Genomic DNA, 22,076 nt, shown 5'->3' with positions numbered 1-22,076 from the left:
GCTCAGGAGGCTGAGTTGGAGGCAGAGAGGAGGGCTGTTTCAGCTCCGGAGGCGGAGCCTGTCTTGGAAATTCGCTTTAACGAATTTCTCCTTACCGTGAGTACTCGCAGTTGGATGCGCAGAAATCCCCCATAAAGCTGTGCGAATCTTGCTTACCACGACTGCAGCCAAACTACACGATTCCTGCCCATCCAAATACTTTGGTTCTGTTGAATTTGTGGGTGATTGGAGCTCCGTTACCCTGGAATGATCACACGACACTCTAAGGCTGGTTGCAATCCACATAAGGGCCGGCTTTAGGCTCAGCTCTCTGTTTTTATTAAAAATACACACATGCCCCCCACATGAATAAAGTCAAACCCTCCCACCGAACAATACAATGGGGATTGCCTATACAGAGGATATACATTCCAATTGGAGCATAGCCTTTGCTATTATCTATCACTGGTCCTCCCCCATGAGTCTTCTGAGGTCAGCAGACTTCCTCCCCTTCCCCCCTATGAGCCATCTGAGGTCATATTTCCTGTCCTACTAGCTTCTATTGGTATGTAAAATTCTCTGCACAAGCACTCCCTAAAAATATCAGTCTGTACCTGGATGGGCCCGATACGATCTTTATTAAAACACATCCATCCAAGATACAGTTTCAAGTTGGTAATGGGTTGTAAGATATGCATAAGCCTACACGTGGAGTTCACACCGCTTGCGCCTTGCGTTATGAAGCCCACGCGGTACCATGCTGCTGATATGTGGATACAGGCCCACGGTCTACTGACAGCAGCATTCGCATGGAATGCCGTGGTGGTATACACGCCGGTCTATAAGCGCAGATCTGCCATCTCATCCATTACCAAGCTGAGTACTGTAATACATACATTGTACATGCGCATGGCCCAATTGCAGCCTTCAGAGCTTTAATTAAGCCACACGAGAGACATATGAATAACACGAATATATGACACATTTAAAGTTCGACCAACAATACAAAATTTCCATGACATTCCCTCCTGTTTTATCATATTCTCCTCGTGTCCCTTCTTGATCTTCTTCAGCTTGATGGGTGTAGTCTCAAACTTCAAAGAGTTCCTGTAGTTGTCCCTGAGAATAAAGCTCCACGGGGTACCTGAAACAACAAGACCCGACGCAGACTCGACGCAAACAGGCTTGATTGAAGCGATGATCCTCAAGAGCGTTGGAACCTTCACTACAGGAAGGCTCTTGCAAAAACCACAAACAGACTTGTGGTATGAATAAAGCTTGTGATCCCACGGTGGTCTGGGGAGATCCAGCAATAGATTCTCAAATTGCCCCTGCAGACGGGGCCACACAAGGCTGGTCTCGACCCAGACAGTTTTCCAAATCGCAGACACAAACAATGATGAGGCTTGAAGCTTGCTTGAAGGTCTTGGAGAATGTGGTCTTCAGAGAGATAAATTAGAGGGAAGCCAGGACGTAATCTGTAGAGAAGGTGGTTGGTTGGTGAGGTCTTCCCCCGATCAGTGGTTGGAGTGGGATCCCCGGAGCGGGCATGGAGATGTGGTCGTCTGCCCGAGCTTGGCTTACACGGTCGATGAGGCAACAGGAACATCTCACCGCGGCATATAAAAGGCAGATGAAAAAGAGAAGCATCAGGATATACACTCCCACTTCCTTCAACCAAGATCCGATGGAGAACAGGAAATCTCCCAATCCTCCCAAACCCTTGAACGGATTCCAACCCTCACTAGCTATAGCTCTAGCTTTTCCCTGTAGTTCACTAACTTTGTCCATATGGGCCTGGACCTTGTCATCGGTGTCTTCTATCCAAGTACAACAATCCTCTCCGATGAACTCACAGAACCCCCCTTTGGCGGCTAAAAGATAATCGAGGGCCATCTTCTCCTGAAGCACTAAAATTCCCATCTGCCGTTGTTCTTGGGCAATTTCTCTGACAGCCTCTACGGTCTCGTTAAACATACTATCCACGATGACAGAAAAATTGTTCAGGCGCTTCATAAGTTCTATTCCCCATCCTGTCCATGAGGGGAACCAAGCCCATGCCTGGTCGCCCTCAGAGAACAGCTCCCTGCGAACTCTCCCTGCCATCCTTACCTTCTTGTGGACCATCAACTCTTCATGGTCCATCACTACATAGGATGCGGGGACTAGCTTTATGAGGGCACACGAACCTTTCGCGTTCTGGGGAAATGTTCTATAGGCTGCCGAACCACACAGAAAATAGTATGGACCTGTCAGAGCAGAGCAGGAGGAGTTCCTCGTTCGGCCTCTGGTACTGAGCAACAGTTGCACAGACTGGGGGATTGCTCCCTCAGTCTGCACATCACATCCGTCCTTCCAACACACGTGGTCTGGTCGGTCAGTGTGGTTACTCAGAAAGGAAGTCTGGTTAGTCAGATTGACAGTTATACCTCCCTCGCAGGTGGTAATCCCAACAAACTTGTTACCTGTGCCAAAGCTGATGTTAAAGCACACCTGAGGGCTGCCTAGCTGCCCAGTTACCCATAATGGACTGGTGAGGGCCCTACAGGAGCTAGAGCTAATATTGGTGCTGAAACTGATGTTACCTGCTAAAAATGTGTCATTAAGTTCTACCGACAAATGTCTACGTGGGGGCTGACCAGGGGTCCCTTGCTTTTTCATGCCGACGCGGATGTCATATAGGGCATGAACAGCGGCCATTGCGGACATGTGATGACTGGGTGGGGGCTTAGAGCATACCCAACAGTTGGTTTTGTTGGCGGTTCTGGCTAAACGCAGGTGCATTTTAAATAAAAGGTTGGGGTATCTGCCGTCTTTTCCTCCGTTCACACACATGTATGACATACAAACAAAAAGAAAAAGGAAAATGACACCCCTCATTCTCTGGTGTAGCTGAGAAGCTTCTTGCAGTGGCTTGCGTGCACCCAGTTGTCTCGTCCCTCGAGTTTGAGTGAGGTAGGTGTCGTCAGCTGGACTTGGTATGGTCCGGTGAACCGTGGCTCGAGTCCGGTTCTTTGATGTTTCTTTAGGACGACCCAATCACCTGGCTCAATAGAAAGAACACCTGTTATTGTATTTGGATCGGGGAGCGATTCGCGAACCCGATGGTGTATCTTCTGCAGCTCCCGTTGCAGAGATTGCACATAACCTGTAAGCTGTGAATGCAAAGACGACAACTGTTGAGGAAAGTACAACCCTGTTTTGGGAGGTCCCCCAAACAACACCTCGTAGGGTGACAGCCCATGTGGTTGCCGAGGGGCATTCCGGATGGAATAGGGGGCAATGGGGAGACACTCAGGCCAAGGTTTTTGGGTATCGGAAGACGTTCAACCTTACCGCTACTCTCGGGGTGATATGGGGTGTGTCGCCGCTGACTCCAGTTCCACCAAAGAGATGCAGTCGTGTCCTTTGGAAGAGAGATTAGTAGTGGACAAAGAAGACATGTTAGCAGAAGAGGTGTTAGTATTGTTAGTCGTGTTGCAAAATTCAGCACTGTCATTGCTGTCCTCCCCCCCCTTCTCATCTTCCGACACAGGAAGAAGAGAAGCTGGGTTAAGAATAGTGCATCGTTTGATAGTGAGGTTAGTAGGGGTTAGGAGGGTTTTCCCCTGAGAGGGGTACCTTGCCTTGGATGTCCTGTTTTCGCAGGACCGTTCTTGCTGCACTGGTGTCGATGAGGCAAGGGAGGGGATATTTTAATTCCTCGAGAAAAAGATGGATCTGGGCCGACACCGATTTGCCAACTTCCTATGAGGATTCATAGGAGTTACTTACCATGGTGGTCATAGGGGCGGGGGACTCATCAGGAATGAACTGCCACCGACCTTTAGGTAATTGGGGACAGCTCCTCCTCATGTGCCCCGTTTGGTGGCACTGGAAGCACCTGGGTGGGGGCCTATCCTTCCTGTGACCCAGATCCCTTGGTTTTTCGTGTGGGGTCTGGGACATAAGAACTTTGGCCTTGTCTTGTTTTCTTCTATCCATTTCCCTCTCTATTGCCGCAAGAGTGGAAAGGATAGCAGGGATAGACATCTCATTATATTCGGGTCGGGCCAGAACCAGCCTTTCCCGAATTTTAATATTGATGCCTTCCAAAAATTTGGCCCGCAACAGAATGTGCGTCGCGGTCACCTTTACCCCTTCAGTTGGAGCATCAGGTCCAACTTCCAGATCTGCATCCAGTGCCGTCTGCTTGAGACGGCGCCAGAAGCAGGCGCTTTCCTCATTAGGACCCTGGGTGAGCTTCATCATGTCCGTAGTAGAGGTAGCACCATACATTTCTGGAAGCTTTGCCTTTAGCTGTGTACAGAACTCTTTGCCCCCTGAAGTCATCTCCTCATGCGTGGTTATAGAGCACCCTGCAATCACTGTACTGGCCACTTCCATGCCCACCTTTGCCCGTAGGATCTGTGCACAATCTGACCCGCTCATACCATAGCTGAACTGGTTTTGTCCAAACATTCGAGCAAATCCTCTCGGATTGACTCGATAGTCCGGGAGCTCAGCCAGAATAGTGCGGATCTCTGCCGGGGTGAAAGGGACATGCCAAACTACCCGTTCCCCTAAAGTCCGTTCCCCCCGTGCATTGGGAGGACCTTCAAATTGCTGCACCCTGACTGGATAGGCCTCGGTCCGGGAAGAGTGCAAGGGCTGACCCAGCTTCATCGGTGGGCTTAGATTAACCACCTCGCTTACTGCACCTTCAGGTTTGAGGTCCCTCAGATCAGGGTATAGCTGGGGGGCAGGGGTCTGATCAGTGGTTCGTAGCGCTTTGATGCAATCCGCCCTGTTTTTTAACCGGGTGTCTACTCCCCTTGATTCACAGATAGTCTGCAAATCGGTTGTTGAGAAGGCTTCATAGTTGGAAACAGAAGGAGCTGGGGTGAAGCAGGAAGAAAGGAGAGGTAGAGGTAGAGGCTGAGGCATAGAGACAGAAGACACAGAAGGTACATCAAGAGTGACGTCACTAACAGAAGAGACAGGTGCAGTTATACTTATCTCAGCCACTGTTGGTTGTTGGGGAACCCCAGCAGACCCTGATCCTGCCTGCCTTAGTAGAGTCAGCCCTGAAAGAGCTTCTTCCACCTCTGACACTGGATCCTCCTGTTTTATTCCCTCTGGAGGCCAGGTATACATCACCTGGTTCTTCCGGACAGACACCAGTTTATGTATGCCCTGCCTCCCTAATTGGATTGACCTGTGAAGCCATAGCTGTGCGATCTCTAGTTCTGACGCCTGCATCCGTGGTTCAAATTCAGAGATGAATTTTTCCCACCTCCATGCGTCAAATGTACCTTCCCGGGGAATTTCCCATCTGGTACCCTTCGACCATTTATTCCACCTTTTGAGGGGTTCTGTAGACTTCCCCCCCAAACTCACCTTCATCAGTTGTGCAGCTGTCCTTACCCTGAAGAGGGCTGGTTCCCCCTCTCTCTTCATGGACTGACTACTGCCCATCGTGACTAGTCACTGGTATATATCCCGCGTCCGGGTACCTGTTTACCCCCTGGAGCACTCGGTGGGATCCTACCGAGAGGCCTGATTCCACCACTTTCCCAGCACAGCGTAATTTATGTGATACTTATCGATCACCCGAAGCGCATCAAGTGGCGGTCAGACTGAGAGCACACCTCCCACTCCCACAGCGCAATTTGTGTGATCCTGACCACCCGAAGTGTTTGTGGTAACCAGGATTTCCCTGGACCGCCCACTCACACAGCGTAATTTATGTGGTTCTCATCACCCACTGTGTTTGGCAGGCCACACCGCACAATGATGAAAGTGGCTTTTCTCTCCCTGCACACAGTAGCTAACACAAGTCAAAACAAAAAGAGGGGTTCTTGGATGTTACTTAGGGGTCACTGGTTGGGCAGAAACCTGCTAACTGACCTTTAGGAAATTTGTGTAAAGAAAAAAACTTTCCTAATACACACAGAAAAACCCTTTTTCAACCTGAAAAACTGTTAAAAAGGACAAAGTGGATCCTTATGAAAAACACGGGACGTTTCACAGTAAAACAATTACACAGAGGTAAACCGAAAAACTGCGCCAAAAGTAACCTTGTTGCTGACGCAAAAATCACTCCTATCAGCACCGCTAAACGATCTGCGCTACACACGCAATCTTTACTGCAACCACCTAGAACCGTTTACACAAAAAGTCTGCTGGACGTGAAACACGCGACACAGCAGCTTAAAACAAACCCGCTTTACAATAAGGAACTACTTTTAACAGGAAAAACACAAGAAAAACATAATCACTATACAAGAAATCTATGTGCAAAAACCCAGACTACACCGCGCTCATTAAATGTGGAACACGTGAGGGGAAAACTCGCTTAATACACTTTAAATTGGCTGGCAATACGCAAATTTAAAGCTAAAAGCAAACAAATGAAACTGTAAAAAATTTGGATTAAAAACACAATATGGGTCAAATGCATATAGGAAACTTCATGCACATTGCATAGAGATTACTGCACATTTGGTAGCCAACAAAATGGCCACCAAACAAAAGGAGTCCATGTGGTTTAGTCAAGAAAATGACCCCCCACAGAGGAGCACATGGCAGATACTAGAATGACCCCCCACAGGGAAACACACAGCAGACTCTAGCCTCAAAATTGCCTCTTACATAAAACAGACTTTTAGACAGAACATACACTGGACAATTACACAACAATATACAGCACACATACAACACAATTTGGGCACAATCACAGAACGGACATAAAACACCAACATATCACACTAACATGCACATGTAACAGAAAGGACCCCCTGCTGCATGCTTGCTGGGAGCAGTAGTACCACAAAACATTGTACAGACTACATACACACAGAGATCTTACAACAGTTAACAATTAACCTAAGCCTTTCAGCACTGTAATAATTACCTCACGTGGAGGGGGTAAAGCAATCACCACAGTACCTACAGCCCACAAATACTTACCTAACACTATGCAACAACTTTTACCCACTAAAACATATACCCGTTTAATTTTTGGTTGGAAGATTTTTAAACTTGACCAAATCCAGCCAACCAAAACCCACCCCTCTGCTGCTCTCAGCAGAGACAAACCCTCGTCTTTTCACCCACAAATCAAGAGTTTAGGACAAAAAACGAGGTCCTTGTTAAGCGGTATTTCTTGTTAGCTAACAGAGAGCGAAATCAGCCACACGAACACGCAAAAAGCGATCCTCTTAATGGCAGAGAGACCTGAAATGTGCCGGCATACTTTTTGCTAGTTCATGATGGCCATTCCCCCCTCGTTCTAGGTTAGCTACGCAAGAATACGCGTTAGTATCCACCAGGCTCGCCAAACTGTCTTGGAAATTCGCTTTAACGAATTTCTCCTTACCGTGAGTACTCGCAGTTGGATGCGCAGAAATCCCCCATAAAGCTGTGCGAATCTTGCTTACCACGACTGCAGCCAAACTACACGATTCCTGCCCATCCAAATACTTTGGTTCTGTTGAATTTGTGGGTGATTGGAGCTCCGTTACCCTGGAATGATCACACGACACTCTAAGGCTGGTTGCAATCCACATAAGGGCCGGCTTTAGGCTCAGCTCTCTGTTTTTATTAAAAATACACACATGCCCCCCACATGAATAAAGTCAAACCCTCCCACCGAACAATACAATGGGGATTGCCTATACAGAGGATATACATTCCAATTGGAGCATAGCCTTTGCTATTATCTATCACTGGTCCTCCCCCATGAGTCTTCTGAGGTCAGCAGACTTCCTCCCCTTCCCCCCTATGAGCCATCTGAGGTCATATTTCCTGTCCTACTAGCTTCTATTGGTATGTAAAATTCTCTGCACAAGCACTCCCTAAAAATATCAGTCTGTACCTGGATGGGCCCGATACGATCTTTATTAAAACACATCCATCCAAGATACAGTTTCAAGTTGGTAATGGGTTGTAAGATATGCATAAGCCTACACGTGGAGTTCACACCGCTTGCGCCTTGCGTTATGAAGCCCACGCGGTACCATGCTGCTGATATGTGGATACAGGCCCACGGTCTACTGACAGCAGCATTCGCATGGAATGCCGTGGTGGTATACACGCCGGTCTATAAGCGCAGATCTGCCATCTCATCCATTACCAAGCTGAGTACTGTAATACATACATTGTACATGCGCATGGCTCAATTGCAGCCTTCAGAGCTTTAATTAAGCCACACGAGAGACATATGAATAACACGAATATATGACACATTTAAAGTTCGACCAACAATACAAAATTTCCATGACAAGCCGGAAGGGGGAGGGGAAGTCTCCAAGGCCCCTTTGGTGGTAGTTGCCCCTGGTGAGTCTGTCCTGGTCCGGTCCCCTGTAGTCCCTTCTCCTGTAAGTTCCCCTGCTGTGTCTGCTCCCCCACCGGGGAAAGGGAGAAAGTTGGTGGAGGCGGCCAGGGGGGCTGGGGAGGTGGGGCCTAGGTCAGGTCAGGCCAAGTTAGGGCCTTCTGCACTGGCTCCCCCAGTTCTCCTTCCCCTCAGGCGGGGTAAGGCCCCTAAGGAGTGTCCCCAGGTTGCCCAAGGTCCTGCTCAGGGTGTGCACGATGGGGCTCCGGCGTGGGATGGGTGGACGGTGGTAGGTAAAACTAAAACTGTCCTCTCTTCTGCTGGATCGGTGTCCTCTCTGGAGGTGGAAGATCTGACCCTGGCTAACAAGTTTGGGGCTCTGTCGGGGGAGGAGGATGGGATCTCTAGTGAACCAGCCTCCCCGATGGAGGATGAAGAGGCAGGAGGGTCCTTAAAAAGGCCAGGAGACCCTGCTAAGTCCAGGAAGAAGAAGGTTAAGAAACGCCAATTACCTTAATGGCAGTTCCCGCCCCGTTAAAGGTGGCAACCATTAATGTTGCCAGCCTAAGATCTGTAAGTGCTAGAGAAACAGCTTTATTTTTGATCAGTGGTGTGGATGCTGATATTTTCTTTTTGCAAGAGACCAGGTTGGCCGGCTTGGCGGATATCCATCTGGCTAAGCAGGAGTGGAGGCATGGGCCCTCCTACTGGTCTCTTGCAGCTGAGCCTTACAGCGGGGTTGCGGTGCTTTTTTCCAGCATGGTAACGTGCCGGCGGGTAATTGAGGTGGAGATTGGACGCTGTTTGGTCTTAGACGTCCTTGTGAGGGGGCAGGAACTGCGCCTTATTAATATTTATGGACCACAGTCCAAGTGGGACAGGAAATGCCTCTTCACAAAGATCAGGCCTTTCCTTTTTACGTCCTGGCTGGTTGTCTTTGGAGGTGATTTTAACACCGTCACTAGGCCCAAGGACAGGAGGGGCTCCAATGACAGGCTGGGATATGACAGCGTTTTTCTTAATGCTATTGTCAGGGAAGCAGGTCTGGTAGACGCCTGGATTAAGCGCGTCCCGGACGGCACCGGTTTCACTTTTAGGAGAGGTAATAGTCAGAGTAGGATAGACAGGTTTTTTTTTAAGGAGACTCTGCTTTCTTGGCACCTGAGTGTCGGGCGGTGGAGTTCTCTGACCACCTTATGCTTACTGTGGCTTTGAATCCTTCAGGCACGCCGCTGAGAGGGAAGGGCATCTGGAGATTGAATTCGGCTCTGCTGGAAGGTGAGGAGGTGAGACGATCCTTTGAGGAGTTCTTCCAGGCACAGGAGACCATGCTGGATTTCTGCAACAGTAATTCTGAGTGGTGGGAGCTTACTAAGGTGCGGATCAGCAGGTTTTTCAAGGCAGTAGGTAAGAAAAACCAGTTTAATAAGTATAGTGCCTACCAACGGTTGCGGAGGAAACTCGACCGCCTTGTTTCTAGCGGAGGAGATTCTGGGGCAATCTCGGAGGTCAAGCTTCTCCTTAGGGAATACCAGTATGACCGGCGTGCATCTTTGGTTCTGGAGAAGGATTATGGGAAGTACCACTTGCCCGACCCTTTTCAGAACTGTAAGCAAGGCGCAGCGATTAAAACGGTCTCTGCCTTAAGAGATGGTACGGGGTCCCTGGTTAAATCCAGTGCAGGGATCCTGGAAGTCTCTAGGTCCTTTTATGCGGATTTACTGAGTGTGAAGCGCCTCGACCGGACAAGGATGTCGAGTTTTTTGGATTCTACACCGTGCCTGGAAGGTAACGTCACGCCTGCAAGTTTGACAGAGGAGATTACTGCGGAAGAGGTGGCCAAAGCCATTGACAGTCTGGCCGTTAAGAAGACTCCTGAGCCAGATGGCTTGACAGCAGAGTTCTTTAAAGCCTTTAAGTCCAGCTTGGCGCCTCATCTTGCAGAGGTATACAACTGTTGTCTGAGTGAGGGATCTCTCCCTCCCTCCATGAGACAGTCTGCGGTGATCCTTTTGTCAAAGGGTAAGGATCCTTCGGCTATTGAGAATTGGCGCCCCATCAGCCTTCTCAATGTCGATAGACAGGTTCTGGCGAAGATCTTGTTCTGGCGCTTGTCGTCAGTGGCAGGTGGGTTGCTTTCTTGTCAGCAGCATTGCTCGGTTCAGGGCAGGAGTACCTTCACAGCGGTTTTAGCTGTCCGGGAGGCTCTGGAACGGTGTAAGGCTGAAGGATGGGGAAAGTACTTGCTGGCAGTGGACCAGGCAAAGGCTTTTGATCGGGTTGATCATGAGTACCTTTGGCATCTCCTGAACCAGTACGGTTTGGAGGGGGCTTTCATTGGCTGGCTGAGGACGTTATACAGAGAGGCCGAGAGCTTCATTTTGGTGAATGGCTGGGTTGGGCTGCCCTTTGGGGTTGGATCTTGGGTGCGCCGGGGGTGCTCGCTGAGCCCCTTGCTCTATGTCTTTGCCATTGATCCTTTCGTTAGGAGGTTAGATGGTGGGGCGGTAAGCGGGGTGCCGGTGGGCGCTTCTAGGGATCCGCCTCTGAGGTTCGTAGCTTATGCTGATGACGTTTCTGTCTTCATTTCTGGACCAGAGGAGGCACAGGAGGTGGTCTCAGTTATGGGTCAGTATGCCGAGGCATCAGGTTCCAAGGTCAACCAGGACAAATGTGAAGTTCTCTGGATGAGTAGGGAGGGTGAGAGCTTCTCACTTCCGGACACCTTCCCGGTGCCTCAACAGAGTGTGAAAATCCTAGGTATCAATTTTGGCCCTGCTGATTATGGCAAGTCAAATTGGGAGACCAAACTGTCTGATGCCGAGGTCAAAGTGAGATGCTGGAAGGGGTGGCGGCTCTCCTTGAGGGAAAGGGTTGACCTGATTAAGACTTTTCTGATCCCAGTGTTTCTGTATGTCAGCTTCATCTGCCTCTTGCCAGAATCGCTCTATAGGAGGATTTACAGCTGTTTCTTCCAGATGGTATGGGGGAACAGGCTGAACCTTGTTAAGCGTGATGTAACTTACTCATCCAGGTGGGAGGGTAGCCTAGGTATGGTCAACCCAGTGGTTTTCTTTTCTCTGATGTTTTTGAAACATAACTTTGGTAATATGCTGGCAGAGAGACCACCTGCATGGGTAAGACTTTTTCAGGTCTGGTTTAGGCCCTTTCTGAACAGTTGGGAGAGTGGCGGGCCAGTGAGAAGCCTTTCCATGCTCCGTTGGCCTTGAAGGCCATACTTTGAGGGAGGGCTTACGTTTATTAAATCTGGAACGGATTCCCTTGAAGTTTAGGGACCTGGCCTGGCTCGCCTTCCATGGCAGGCTTTACGTGAGGGGTAACTTGAAGTACCGTCCTCTGGATAACCGTGGTTGTCCGAGGTCGGAGTGTCATGGCGAGGTGGAAAGCATGGACCACTTCCTGCTTCAGTGCCCCTTTAATGTAGAAGTGTATAAACAGGTGGGTGAGGCTCTGGGTGTCCCTTTCCTCTGTTGCATGTCTTATGCAGAGTGGGTGTATGGGGCATTCGATAGCCGCCAGGATTTTGATTTGGACACCTTGTTTCTAGTTAGTGTAGTAGTCCGTTATTACACATGGCATGCACGGTGTCAGGTCTCTATCCGGCAGCAAGTCCTCCCTGTCCAGGTGGTGGTGAGTGGCATCCTTGGTGAGGTGGGGAAGATTCGGGGCCTTGAGAAAGGCAGGTGGCGGCGGAAGGCCTGGATGGAGGCATGGAGGAACATCAGGCCTGTGTCCGCTGCCTGCTGATCTCGGGTGGTGGGTCTGTCCCTAATTTCCTTCTCCTTCACCACCCCCTAGATTTTGTGAGGTGAATTTCCCTTTTTGAAAGGCTGCGGACACTCCGCTCCGTTTCTTAGTTTTCTTCAGAGGCTTTTGTATTATGTTTAAGTGAGTAGGTATTTGCATGTTTTGCATGTTTTGTGTAGGCTTTGTTTAGGCCTTAAAAGCCACAAGTAGTAGTTTATATGGAAATTGTACAAATTTTCTGCTCATGAGGGGGCCAGGATAGGTCCTATGTGGGTATTGCCCTATTTTTTTGTTGAGTGTCTGGAATGGCGGCTGCTGTTCCCTTTGCCAAAAAGGCCTGTGTATGTTTGCATATGCACTGGTCATGAGTTTCCCTTTCAGGTATTGGACTTTTCATTACATTATGAGCCATAAAGGCGGGTTATGTATGTTTTTCTCTTCCCAGGGACTTTGGGACTTTTTGGTTCAGTATTATGCTTATGTTTGTAAATATTTATTTATACTTTTTGTAATTTTGTATGAAATTGGTGTTGCTGGCTTTGTATGCTAACAATATAATAAAAATCTCCATTCCTGAGCTTGTCGTGGAAGGTGGTGTGCAAGCTGTGCTCTGAGCTTCTGGAGGCCTTTGTTGGAACCAGGGACTGGATTCCTCTTCCTGCCCGGGAAGGATGAGTGTTCCTGGGCAGGATCCTGGTGGCGGGGGTCGCTTAGTACCGGCCCCACAAAAACACCAGTGGAGGACCTGGGAATGGGCCCTAGGCCAGGGGAGAAATACAGTGCATACAGAGAGCGCACTGTGGCCCATATCAACCACTTGAACAAGGAGGAGGAAAAGCTAAGTGGGCTGAGACTGGAGTTGAAGAAATTCAGGGCTTCGTATGACCGGGTCTGGTCCTCCAAGCGCCAAACCATGAAGCCTCAGTTAGAGATCTTGAAACAGCGTGTCAGCGAGCAGGTCAAGATGGTTGCTGCACTAAAAGCGGCCAGTGGAATCCTGCGGGAAAGATATATTAAAGAAGACAGGTTTAGATCTGCAAGGAGCAAGCTTGTGGCAGAGGCCCGTGGTCATGCTGAGGAGGAGTCATCTCTGGAGGAGTTTTCTGATGCACCGGCAGGTGAGGGAGCCTGCCGGGTGGAGGCTGATCCGGCCAGCCCCCCCATGCATGCTGAGGAAGTATCACCTGCAGTAAAGGTTGTGAGCCGGAGCTCCATCCCCCCCAGCAGCAGCCCCTGGACTGGAGGTTTCAAGTGGAGGCGGCTGAGAGAGCTGGAACTATGCATTTTATTAAAGAAATGGAGTCCCCTTTACATGTAAAGCAGTTTGCTTTTACATCCGAGGAATCGGAGGATGAGGATGACAGGTGTAAGAAGCCAGCAAAGCCCAGAGAGAAAGAAAGAGCGTTGTTTGTCAGCTTGGAAAGGATTTCCAGCAAATTGGTGAAGTCTGCAGCTGCAGGAGTGAGAGTGTCAGAGGTGTTGGGAGTGAACCCATCCAGCAGTGAAGTGGTGGCTGAATCCAGTGATCTAAGTGTTTGGAGATGCTAAGGAGAGCGGGGTGTCCCGGCCCAGGGATGTCAGTATGCAATCTGGAGGTGTGAAGGAGAGCGGGGTGTCCCTGCCCAGCAGCAGGGGTGTGCCTGCAAGTCAGCGTCCTCATGGCATGGAGGAAGACAAGGTGTTGCCGCCCAGAGGCGGGGGTGTGTCTGCAGCTCAGATTCCCTTTGGATTAGAACAGTGGTTCTCAACCTTCCTAATGCTGCGACCCCTTAATACAGTTCCTCATGTTGTGGTGACCCCCAACCATAAAATTATTTTCGTTGCTACTTCATAACTGTAATTTTGCAGTGGGAGGAGTAGTGCCACGTCATTGGTGTCAGTGGGAGGAATAGTGTCCCATCACTGATGTCAATGGGAGGAATAGTGCCCCATCATTGGTATCAGTGGTAGGAATAGTGCCCCATCATTGGTGTCAGTGGTAGGAATAGTGCCCCATCATTGGTGTCAGTGGGAGGAATAGTGCCCCATCATTGGTGTCAGTGGGAGGAATAGTGCCCCATCATAGGTGTCAGTGGGGGGAATAGTGCCCGTCATTGGTGTCAGTGGGAGGAATAGTGCCCCGTCATTGGTGTCAGTGGGAGGAATAGTACCTTGTCATTGGTGTCAGTGGAATAGTGCCCCGTCATTGGTGTCAGTGGGAGGAATAGTGCCACGTCATTGGTGTCAGTGGGAGGAATAATGCCTGTCATAGGTGTCAGTGGGGGGAATAGTGCCCCATCATTGGTGTCAGTGGGGGGAATAGTGCCCTATCATAGATGTAAGTGGGAGGAATAGTGCCCCATCATTGGTGTCAGTGGGAGGAATAGTGCCCCATCATTGGTGTCAGTGGGAGGAATAGTGCCCCATCATTGGTGTCAGTGGGGGGAATAGTGCCCCATCATTGGTGTCAGTGGGGGGAATAGTGCCCGTCATTGGTGTCAGTGGGAGGAATAGTGCCCCGTCATTGGTGTCAGTGGGAGGAATAGTACCCCGTCATTGGTGTCAGTGGAATAGTGCCCCGTCATTGGTGTCAGTGGGAGGAATAGTGCCACGTCATTGGTGTCAGTGGGAGGAATAGTGCCACGTCATTGGTGTCAGTGGGAGGAATAATGCCTGTCATAGGTGTCAGTGGGGGGAATAGTGCCCCATCATTGGTGTCAGTGGGAGGAATAGTGCCCCATCATTGGTGTCAGTGGGAGGAATAGTGCCCCATCATTGGTGTCAGTGGGGGGAATAGTGCCCCATCATTGGTGTCAGTGGGAGGAATAGTGCCCCATCACTGGTGTCAGTGGGAGGAAAAGTGTCCCATCACTGGTGTCAGTGGGAGGAAAAGTGTCCCATCACTGGTGTCAGTGGGAGGAATAGTGCCCCATCGTTGGTGTCAGTGGGGGAGGAATAGTGCCCCAACGTTGGTGTCAGTGGGGGAGGAATAGTGCCCCAACGTTGGTGTCAGTGGGGGAGGAATAGTGCCCCATCGTTGGTGTCAGTGGGGGGAGGAATAGTGCCCCATCGTTGGTGTCAGTGGGGGGAGGAATAGTGCCCCATCGTTGGTGTCAGTGGGGGGAGGATTAGTGCCCCATCGTTGGTGTCAGTGGGGGGAGGAATAGTGCCCCATCGTTGGTGTCAGTGGGGGGAGGAATAGTGCCCCATCGTTGGTGTCAGTGGGGGGAGGAATCGTGCCCCATCGTTGGTGTCAGTGGGGGGAGGAATCGTGCCCCATCGTTGGTGTCAGTGGGGGGAGGAATCGTGCCCCATCGTTGGTGTCAGTGGGGGGAGGAATCGTGGCCCATCGTTGGTGTCAGTGGGAGGAATAGTGCCCCATCATTGGTATTAGTGACACCAATGATGGGGCACTATTCCTCCCACTGACACCAATGATACTTACCTTGCTGACCCCTGCTCCAGCCTGGGCTCCATCGCTCTCTCCCTCTCCCATGGTATAGACACTTACCTGTCAGCTGTCTTCCTTCTCCGGCCGCTCTCTTCCTCTTCACTCGCTCGATCTTCGCAGTGCAGGCTCGGCTCCTCCTCTCCAAGCTCCACCTCCTCGCCGGTGATTGGCCGCCTGTGTGCCTCTCCTGAGCTACAGTTCCGGCGGCCAATCACCGGCGAGGATTGATCCCGAGGGTGTGTCCAGATGACAGGGGCGGCATGTCATCCCGCCCACACCTGGAGACGGATAGAGCAGCGGTGTCTCGGTTCCTAAGACCATCGGAAATATGTGTTTTCCGATGGTCTTAGGCGACCCCTGTGAAAGAGTCGTTAGACCCCCAGGTTGAGAACCGCTGGCTTAGAAGATCATGGAGTGTCCCTGCCCACTGGCAGTACAACGCTTGCTCTGGGTCTCTGTGATGTGGCAGGGGGAGGACTGTCCTTGCCCAGTGGTGAGTCATGTCCTGGTCTTTGTGATGGGATGAAGAGTTGAGTGGCCCCGCCCAGAGGTGGAACTGAATCTGTGCACAGAGACCAGCGTGTCTGTGATGCTGGAGGACTGGCTACAGCCATGAGTCTGCAGGAGGGTAAGAGTTTGGTGGGGGGGAAGGAGGAGGAGATGATATGTGATGCACCAGGTGGGGAAAGTGTAAAGTCTGTAATCTCTAGTTCTGATCTTACAGTTCCTGGGTCTGTCCTTGTTCCCTGTGCTCCTCCCATCCCTGCTGCTTGTAAGGCAGTCCCTGCTCCTGTCATCCATACTGGCTCTGGGCCAGTCCCTGCTCCCTCTGCTCATCCCATCCCTGCTGTCCAGGGGTCCATCCCCGCTCCCTCTTCTCATCCCATCCCTGCTGTCCAGGGGTCCATCCCTGCTCCCTCTGCTCCCCCTGGATCCATATTGGCTGCGGGCTCTATCAGTTATTCTGCAGCGGTCAGGGAAGGCCAGGGGGTGAGGGGGGTGTTAGAGTCCCGGGTTGGGGGTTCCACTTCGGTGGCACGGCGTAACGTGGTCCAGTTACAGTGGACGGGTGAGGGCACCCCCCCAAATAGGAGGGAGGTGATAGACAGAATTATAGAAATGGGCTTCAGGGCTAGTGAGATTTTTGCCTTTATTGCTCCTGTGGGTGCAGGTGAATACGATGTATCTTTTGTGAGGGCTGATGGTCTGGATTTATTCTGGCAAAGGTATGATGATAGGTGGAAGGGGTCTCCCAGGTGGGCGGGTTTAACCCCGAGGGTCATCTCTCGTCAGCCTTTGGTAAAAAAATGTGACCATTCTGGTGAGGAATGAGTCCATCCCAGCAGCGGACATTATGGTTTGGCTAGGCTGCTATGGGGATGTGTTGAGCCCATTAAGGAAGATACTAGATGACAGGGGAATTTGGACAGGTGGCTGGACGGCTACGATGAGGTTGCAGGTCACTGATAACATGATGAAACACCTCCCCTCCTCCGCTTTCCTTGGGAAAGACAGACTTAACATTTTTTTATGCAGGCCAACCGAAGTTATGTCATCGGTGTGGGAGCAAGCAGCATTTTGCGTTAGGATGTGCAGTCCTGAAGTGCTCATTGTGCCAGAGGATTGGGCATCTGGCTAAGGACTGCAATGAAATCAGGTGCAACCTGTGCCTTAGGCTAGGCCACTCATATAGTCGTTGCCCTGAGGCACTCCATAACCAGTCGGAGGTAATAGATGAACTGTTGAGGTTGGAAGCGGAAGAGCTTAATGAGGCCTCCAAGGCTCGGGACGATGCGGTGTCTGTAGCCGCCGCATCGGCAGAGGGATCATCTGTTGTTCCTGATGTTGCTTCCCCTGTGTCTGCCTCTTCCCCCAAGGTTGGGTCTGTTTCTGTGAGTGTCTTCCCCTGCCCAAGTGTTGTCTGTGTCTCCCTCTGTGCCTGTCCCTCCGGTTAGGAGGAAAAAAATTGGTGAGGCGGCTAAAGGTGCTGGGCTTGTTGGGCAGGGTGTGCCCTCCCCTCCGGTTCTTCTTCCGCGGCATCGCCGCAATGTCCCGGGGGTGGCGGTTGAGGAGTCAGGAGGTGGGAGGGAGACCTCAAACCCAGATGGGGAACCCCGGTGGAGAAAGGGGGGGGTGAAAAGTGGTCTGTAGTGGGAAAGGGTGGGAGAAATAGGACAGTAATTTCCCCCGCCACATCCCTTTCATCTCTGGAGGTGGATGATCTACCTTTAGAAAATAGGTTTGGGACTTTGTCTGGGGATGGGGAGGAGTCAGGGGACTCCCCTGCCCCAATGGAGGAGGAGGCCTCTGGTGTGTCCCTGAAAAGGACCAGGCCCTCAGCTAAGAAGGGGAAAAAGAAGGCCAAGAAATGCCTCTCTCAATTACCTTAATGGCAGTTCCTGCTCCAATAAATGTGGCAACCATTAATGTTGCCAGCATAAAGTCTGTGAGTGCTAGAAGTATGGCCTTATTTTTGCTTATGGTGTTTGTGCTGACATTTTGTTTTTGCAGGAGACCCGGCTTGAGTGCCTTGCCAATATCCACCTGGCAAAGAGGGAGTGGAGGTCTGGTCCCTCCTTCTGGTCTCTTGCGGCCAAACCTTACAGCGGAGTTGCGGTGCTTTTTATCGGCATGGTAACGTGTCGGCGGGTCATTGAAGTGGAGGTTGGAAGATGCATGGTCTTGGACGTCCTTGTGAAGGGGCAGGAGCTGAGGCTCATTAATGTTTATGGCCCGCAGTCAAAGTGGGACAGGAAATGCCTCTTTACAAGGATTAAGCCTTTCCTTTTTACATCCCGGCAGGTTGTCTTTGGAGGTGATTTCAACACCGTTACTAGGCCCAAAGACAGGAAAGGATCAAATGACATGCTGGGACATGACAGCGTTTTTTTAAATGCGATAGTCAGGGAAGCAGTTCTGGAGGATGCCTTAATTAAGTGCAGCCCGGACAGCACGGGGTTCACATTTAGGCAAGGTAGAAGTGAGAGTAGAATAGACAGGTTTTTTTTAAAGGGGGACTCCGCTTTCTCGGCACCTGTGTGTCAGGCGGTGGAATTCTCTGACCCCCTTTTGCTAACTGTGTCTTTGAATGTTGCAGATACTCCACTGAAGGGGAGGGGTGTCTGGAGATTGAATTTGTCTCTGCTGGACGATGAGGAGGTGAGACGATCCTTCGAGGACTTTTTCCAGGCTCAGGGGACCATCCTGGATTTCTGCGACAATAAGTCAGAATGGTGGGAGCTTACCAAAGTGCGGATTGGCAGGTTTTTCAAGGCCCTAGGTAAGAAGAAACAATTTGATAAATATGTTGCCTACCAACGGTTGAGGAGGAAACTTGATCGCCTTGTCTCTGAGGGTGGAGATTCTGGGGCAATCTCAGAGGTTAAACTTCTCCTCAGAAAATATCAATACGATCGGCATGCCTCCTTGGTTCTGGAGAGGGACTATGGGAAGTACCATTCACCCGACCCTTACCAGAATTGCAAGCAAGGTATAGCGGTTAAGATGATCACTGGTCTGAGAGACAGTACGGGTTCCCTGACAAAATCCAGGGCAAGAATCCTGGAGGTCTCGAGGGCTTTTTTTAAGGATCTTTTGGGGGAGAAGCACCTCAACCAGGCAAGTATGTCGAGTTTCTTGGAGTCTACGCCAGGTCTAGAAAATAATGTTCTGCCCGCAAATTTGACAGGTGAGATTACAGCTGACGAGGTTGCCAAAGCCATAGATATTCTGGCCATCAAGAAGACGCCTGGGCCGGATGGTTTGACAGCTGAATTTTTTAAGATCTTCAAGTCCAGCTTGGCACCCCATCTCGCGGAGGTCTATAATAGCTGTCTTGATGAGGGCTCGCTCCCTCCCTCCATGAGAGTTTCGGCTGTAATCTTGCTGTCAAAGGGTAAGGACCCTTCGGCGATTGAAAATTGGCACCCCATCAGCCTTCTTAACGTCGATATAAAGATTTTGGCCAAGATTCTTTTCTGGCGCTTGTCGTCAGTGGCAGACGAGTTGCTTTCACAACATCAGCACTGTTCAGTCCAGGGCAGAAGTACGTTCTCAGCGGTGTTAGCTGTCCGGGAGGTTCTGGAGCGTTGCAGGGCTGATGGCAGTGGGAAGTATTTGCTGGCGCTGGATCAGGCTAAGGCCTTTGATCGGGTGGACCACGAGTACCTCTGGCGTCTCCTTGACCGGTTTGGCCTGGAAGGGAGGTTCATTGGATGGCTAAAGACATTGTACAAAGGGGCAGAGAGCTTCATGCTGGTTAATGGTTGGGTTGGGCAGCCTTTCAGGGTAGGCTCGGGGGTGCACCAGGGGTGTCCGCTGAGCCCCTTGCATTATGCTTTTGCCATCGACCCCTTCATCAGGAGGCTGGATGGCGGGGTTTTGGCTGGGGTGCCAGTGGGAACAACTGGTGAGCCGCCTTTGAAGGTTGTGGCCTATGCTGATGATGTGTCTGTATTTATCTCTGGGGCTGAGGAGGCGCAGGTGGTGGTTTCAGAGATGGAGCAGTATGCGGAGGCATCGGGCTCCAAGATTAATCGTGACAAGTGTGAAGTTTTCTGGATGGGTAGGGATGGTGAGAACTTCTCACTTCCGGAAGCCTTCCCGGTGCCCCAGTCGAAGATCAAAGTGTTAGGCATCACTTTTGGCCCTGATGATTATGGTAAAGCAAACTGGGAATCCAGGTTGTCTGATGCCGAGGTCAAGGTGAGATGCTGGAAGGGGTGGCGGCTCTCCTTAAGGGAAAGGGTCAACCTGATTAAGACTTACTTGATTCTGGTCTTTCTGTACGTCAGTTATGTCTGTCTCTTGTCAGAGTCTCTCTACACAAGGGTCTACAGCTGTTTTTTCCAGCTATTATGGGGAAACAGGCTGAACCTCGTGAAGCGGAATGTGACCTATCGACCCAGGCGGGAGGGTGGCTTAGGAATGGTCAACCAGATCGTTTTCTTCTCTGTAATGTTTATTAAACATAATTTTGGTAACATGCTAAAAGAGAGGCCGCCTGCTTGGGTAGGTTTATTTTTGATCTGGTTTAGACCTTTTCTGAACTGTTGGGAGAGTGGCGGGCCAGTGAGAAGCCTGAAAGTCAAGCTCGGTAAGCTCCCGGCTTATGTTGCCCCGAGCTGGAAAATTCTCAGGCGGTGGTGTGTGACGGCGGAGGAGGTCAGATCGCTTCCTGGGGGATCTCTCAGGGAGAGGGTCGTGGCCACCGCTTTTCATGCACCTCTGGCCCTGAAGGATTGCCCAGGCCATAGTTTGCGGGAGGGTCTAAGATTGATAAACATGGAAAGGATTCCCTTGAAATTTAGGGACCAGGCTTGGCTCGCGTTCCATGGCAGGCTATACGTGAGGGGGAACTTGAAGTACCGTTCTCCAGATGACCGTGGTTGTCTGAGGACGGAGTATGGGGGTGAAGTAGAATCCATGGACCACTTCTTGCTTCAGTGCCCCTTCAATATAGAGGTATACAAAGAGGTGGGGAGGGCTCTAGACATCCCTTTCCTGCACCGCATGTCTTATGCGGAGTGGGTATATGGGGCTTTTGAAAGACATGTGGGGTTTGATTTTGACACTCTTTTTTTTAGTTTGTCTAGTGGTCCAATATTTCACCTGGAACGCACGGTGTCAGGTCTCCCTTCGGCAGAAAGTCCTTCCTGTTCTGGTGGTGGTGAATGACATTCTTGGTGAGGTTGGGAAAATTCGGGGTCTTGAGAAAGACAGGCTGCGGCGAAGGGCCTGGATAGAGGCGTGGAGGAATATCAGGTCTGTAGTCGCAGTCTGTTGATCTCTGGGTGCTGATTCTGTTCTTTCTTTCTTCCTGTGTGTTTTACTCCCCTAGATTTGTGAAGAAGAATTTTGAAGAGAGGCTTCGTGCATCCGAAGATCTATGTTTCTTAGCCTTGGATTTATGTATTGTTACTGTTATAGTGTTATAGGTATCGCCTGAAAGGCGCCAATATAGCTATTTAGTATAAGGCCATAAAGGCCTTTTATTTTTATTTTTTTCTGCTGTTTAGGCTCGTAGAGTTATGTTGCATTTTCCTTTACCTGTTATTTAGCCATAAAGGCTTGAAATTTGTGTTTGCATTTCCTTTTATGATATGTTTTCTTTCATGGTGAAGTAACCTTGTGTAATTGTATTTAAGGGCATGTATTTAATTATTTTTTTTGTATTTTTCTAAGAAAATGTATGCTGGTTGCAAGATTTATTTTCAATAAAAAATCTCCATTCCTGACACCGTGAGGAGAGGCTGTGCTGGACTGTGCTCTGCTAAGCCCCAGGTAAGCCCGAGAAGCCTGGGGCTAAAGTGCCCTGCTCAGGCCCAGGGAGGATGGCAGTGGGAAGCCCCTGGAGGAGCCTAGTACCGGCCTTGAATTTCCACCTATCGAGGACCTGGGAACGGCCCCAAAGAAGGGGGAGGACTACAGAGCTTACAGGGACCGGGTGGCAGCCCGAGTCAGGACCATCGAAAAGGAGGAGGTGAAGCTTGGGAAATTGAGCTTGGAGCTCAAGAAGCTCCGCCAGACCTACCAGCGGGTCTGGAGCTCAAAACGGCAGGCCTTAAAGCCAGAATTGGAGACCCT

The 22,076-nt window shown here is 50.5% G+C and overlaps 1 protein-coding gene across 1 annotated transcript in view; it reads right to left on the bottom strand.

The window, feature by feature from the left end:
• Positions 1 to 269: 269 nt before the first annotated feature.
• LOC149469711 (endogenous murine leukemia virus Env polyprotein from Emv-2 locus-like) overlaps positions 270 to 22,076 on the bottom strand; it is a 40,824-nt gene continuing 19,017 nt past the window's right edge. Inside the window, exon 2 of the mRNA XM_089668762.1 lies at positions 270 to 3,022. Coding sequence (XP_089524888.1) covers positions 1,435 to 2,859 — 1,425 coding nt within the window. The 5' untranslated portion in view covers positions 2,860 to 3,022 and the 3' untranslated portion in view covers positions 270 to 1,434. The remainder of the gene's footprint in view (positions 3,023 to 22,076) is intronic.

This window comes from Staurois parvus, unplaced genomic scaffold, assembly GCF_062004578.1.
Source record: "Staurois parvus isolate SC_StPar_1 unplaced genomic scaffold, SC_StPar_1.0 ptg000062l, whole genome shotgun sequence".
NCBI lineage: Eukaryota > Metazoa > Chordata > Amphibia > Anura > Ranidae > Staurois > Staurois parvus.
The sequence above is the reverse complement of the archived record's forward strand: the minus strand, read 5'-3'. Positions and strand labels throughout refer to the sequence as shown.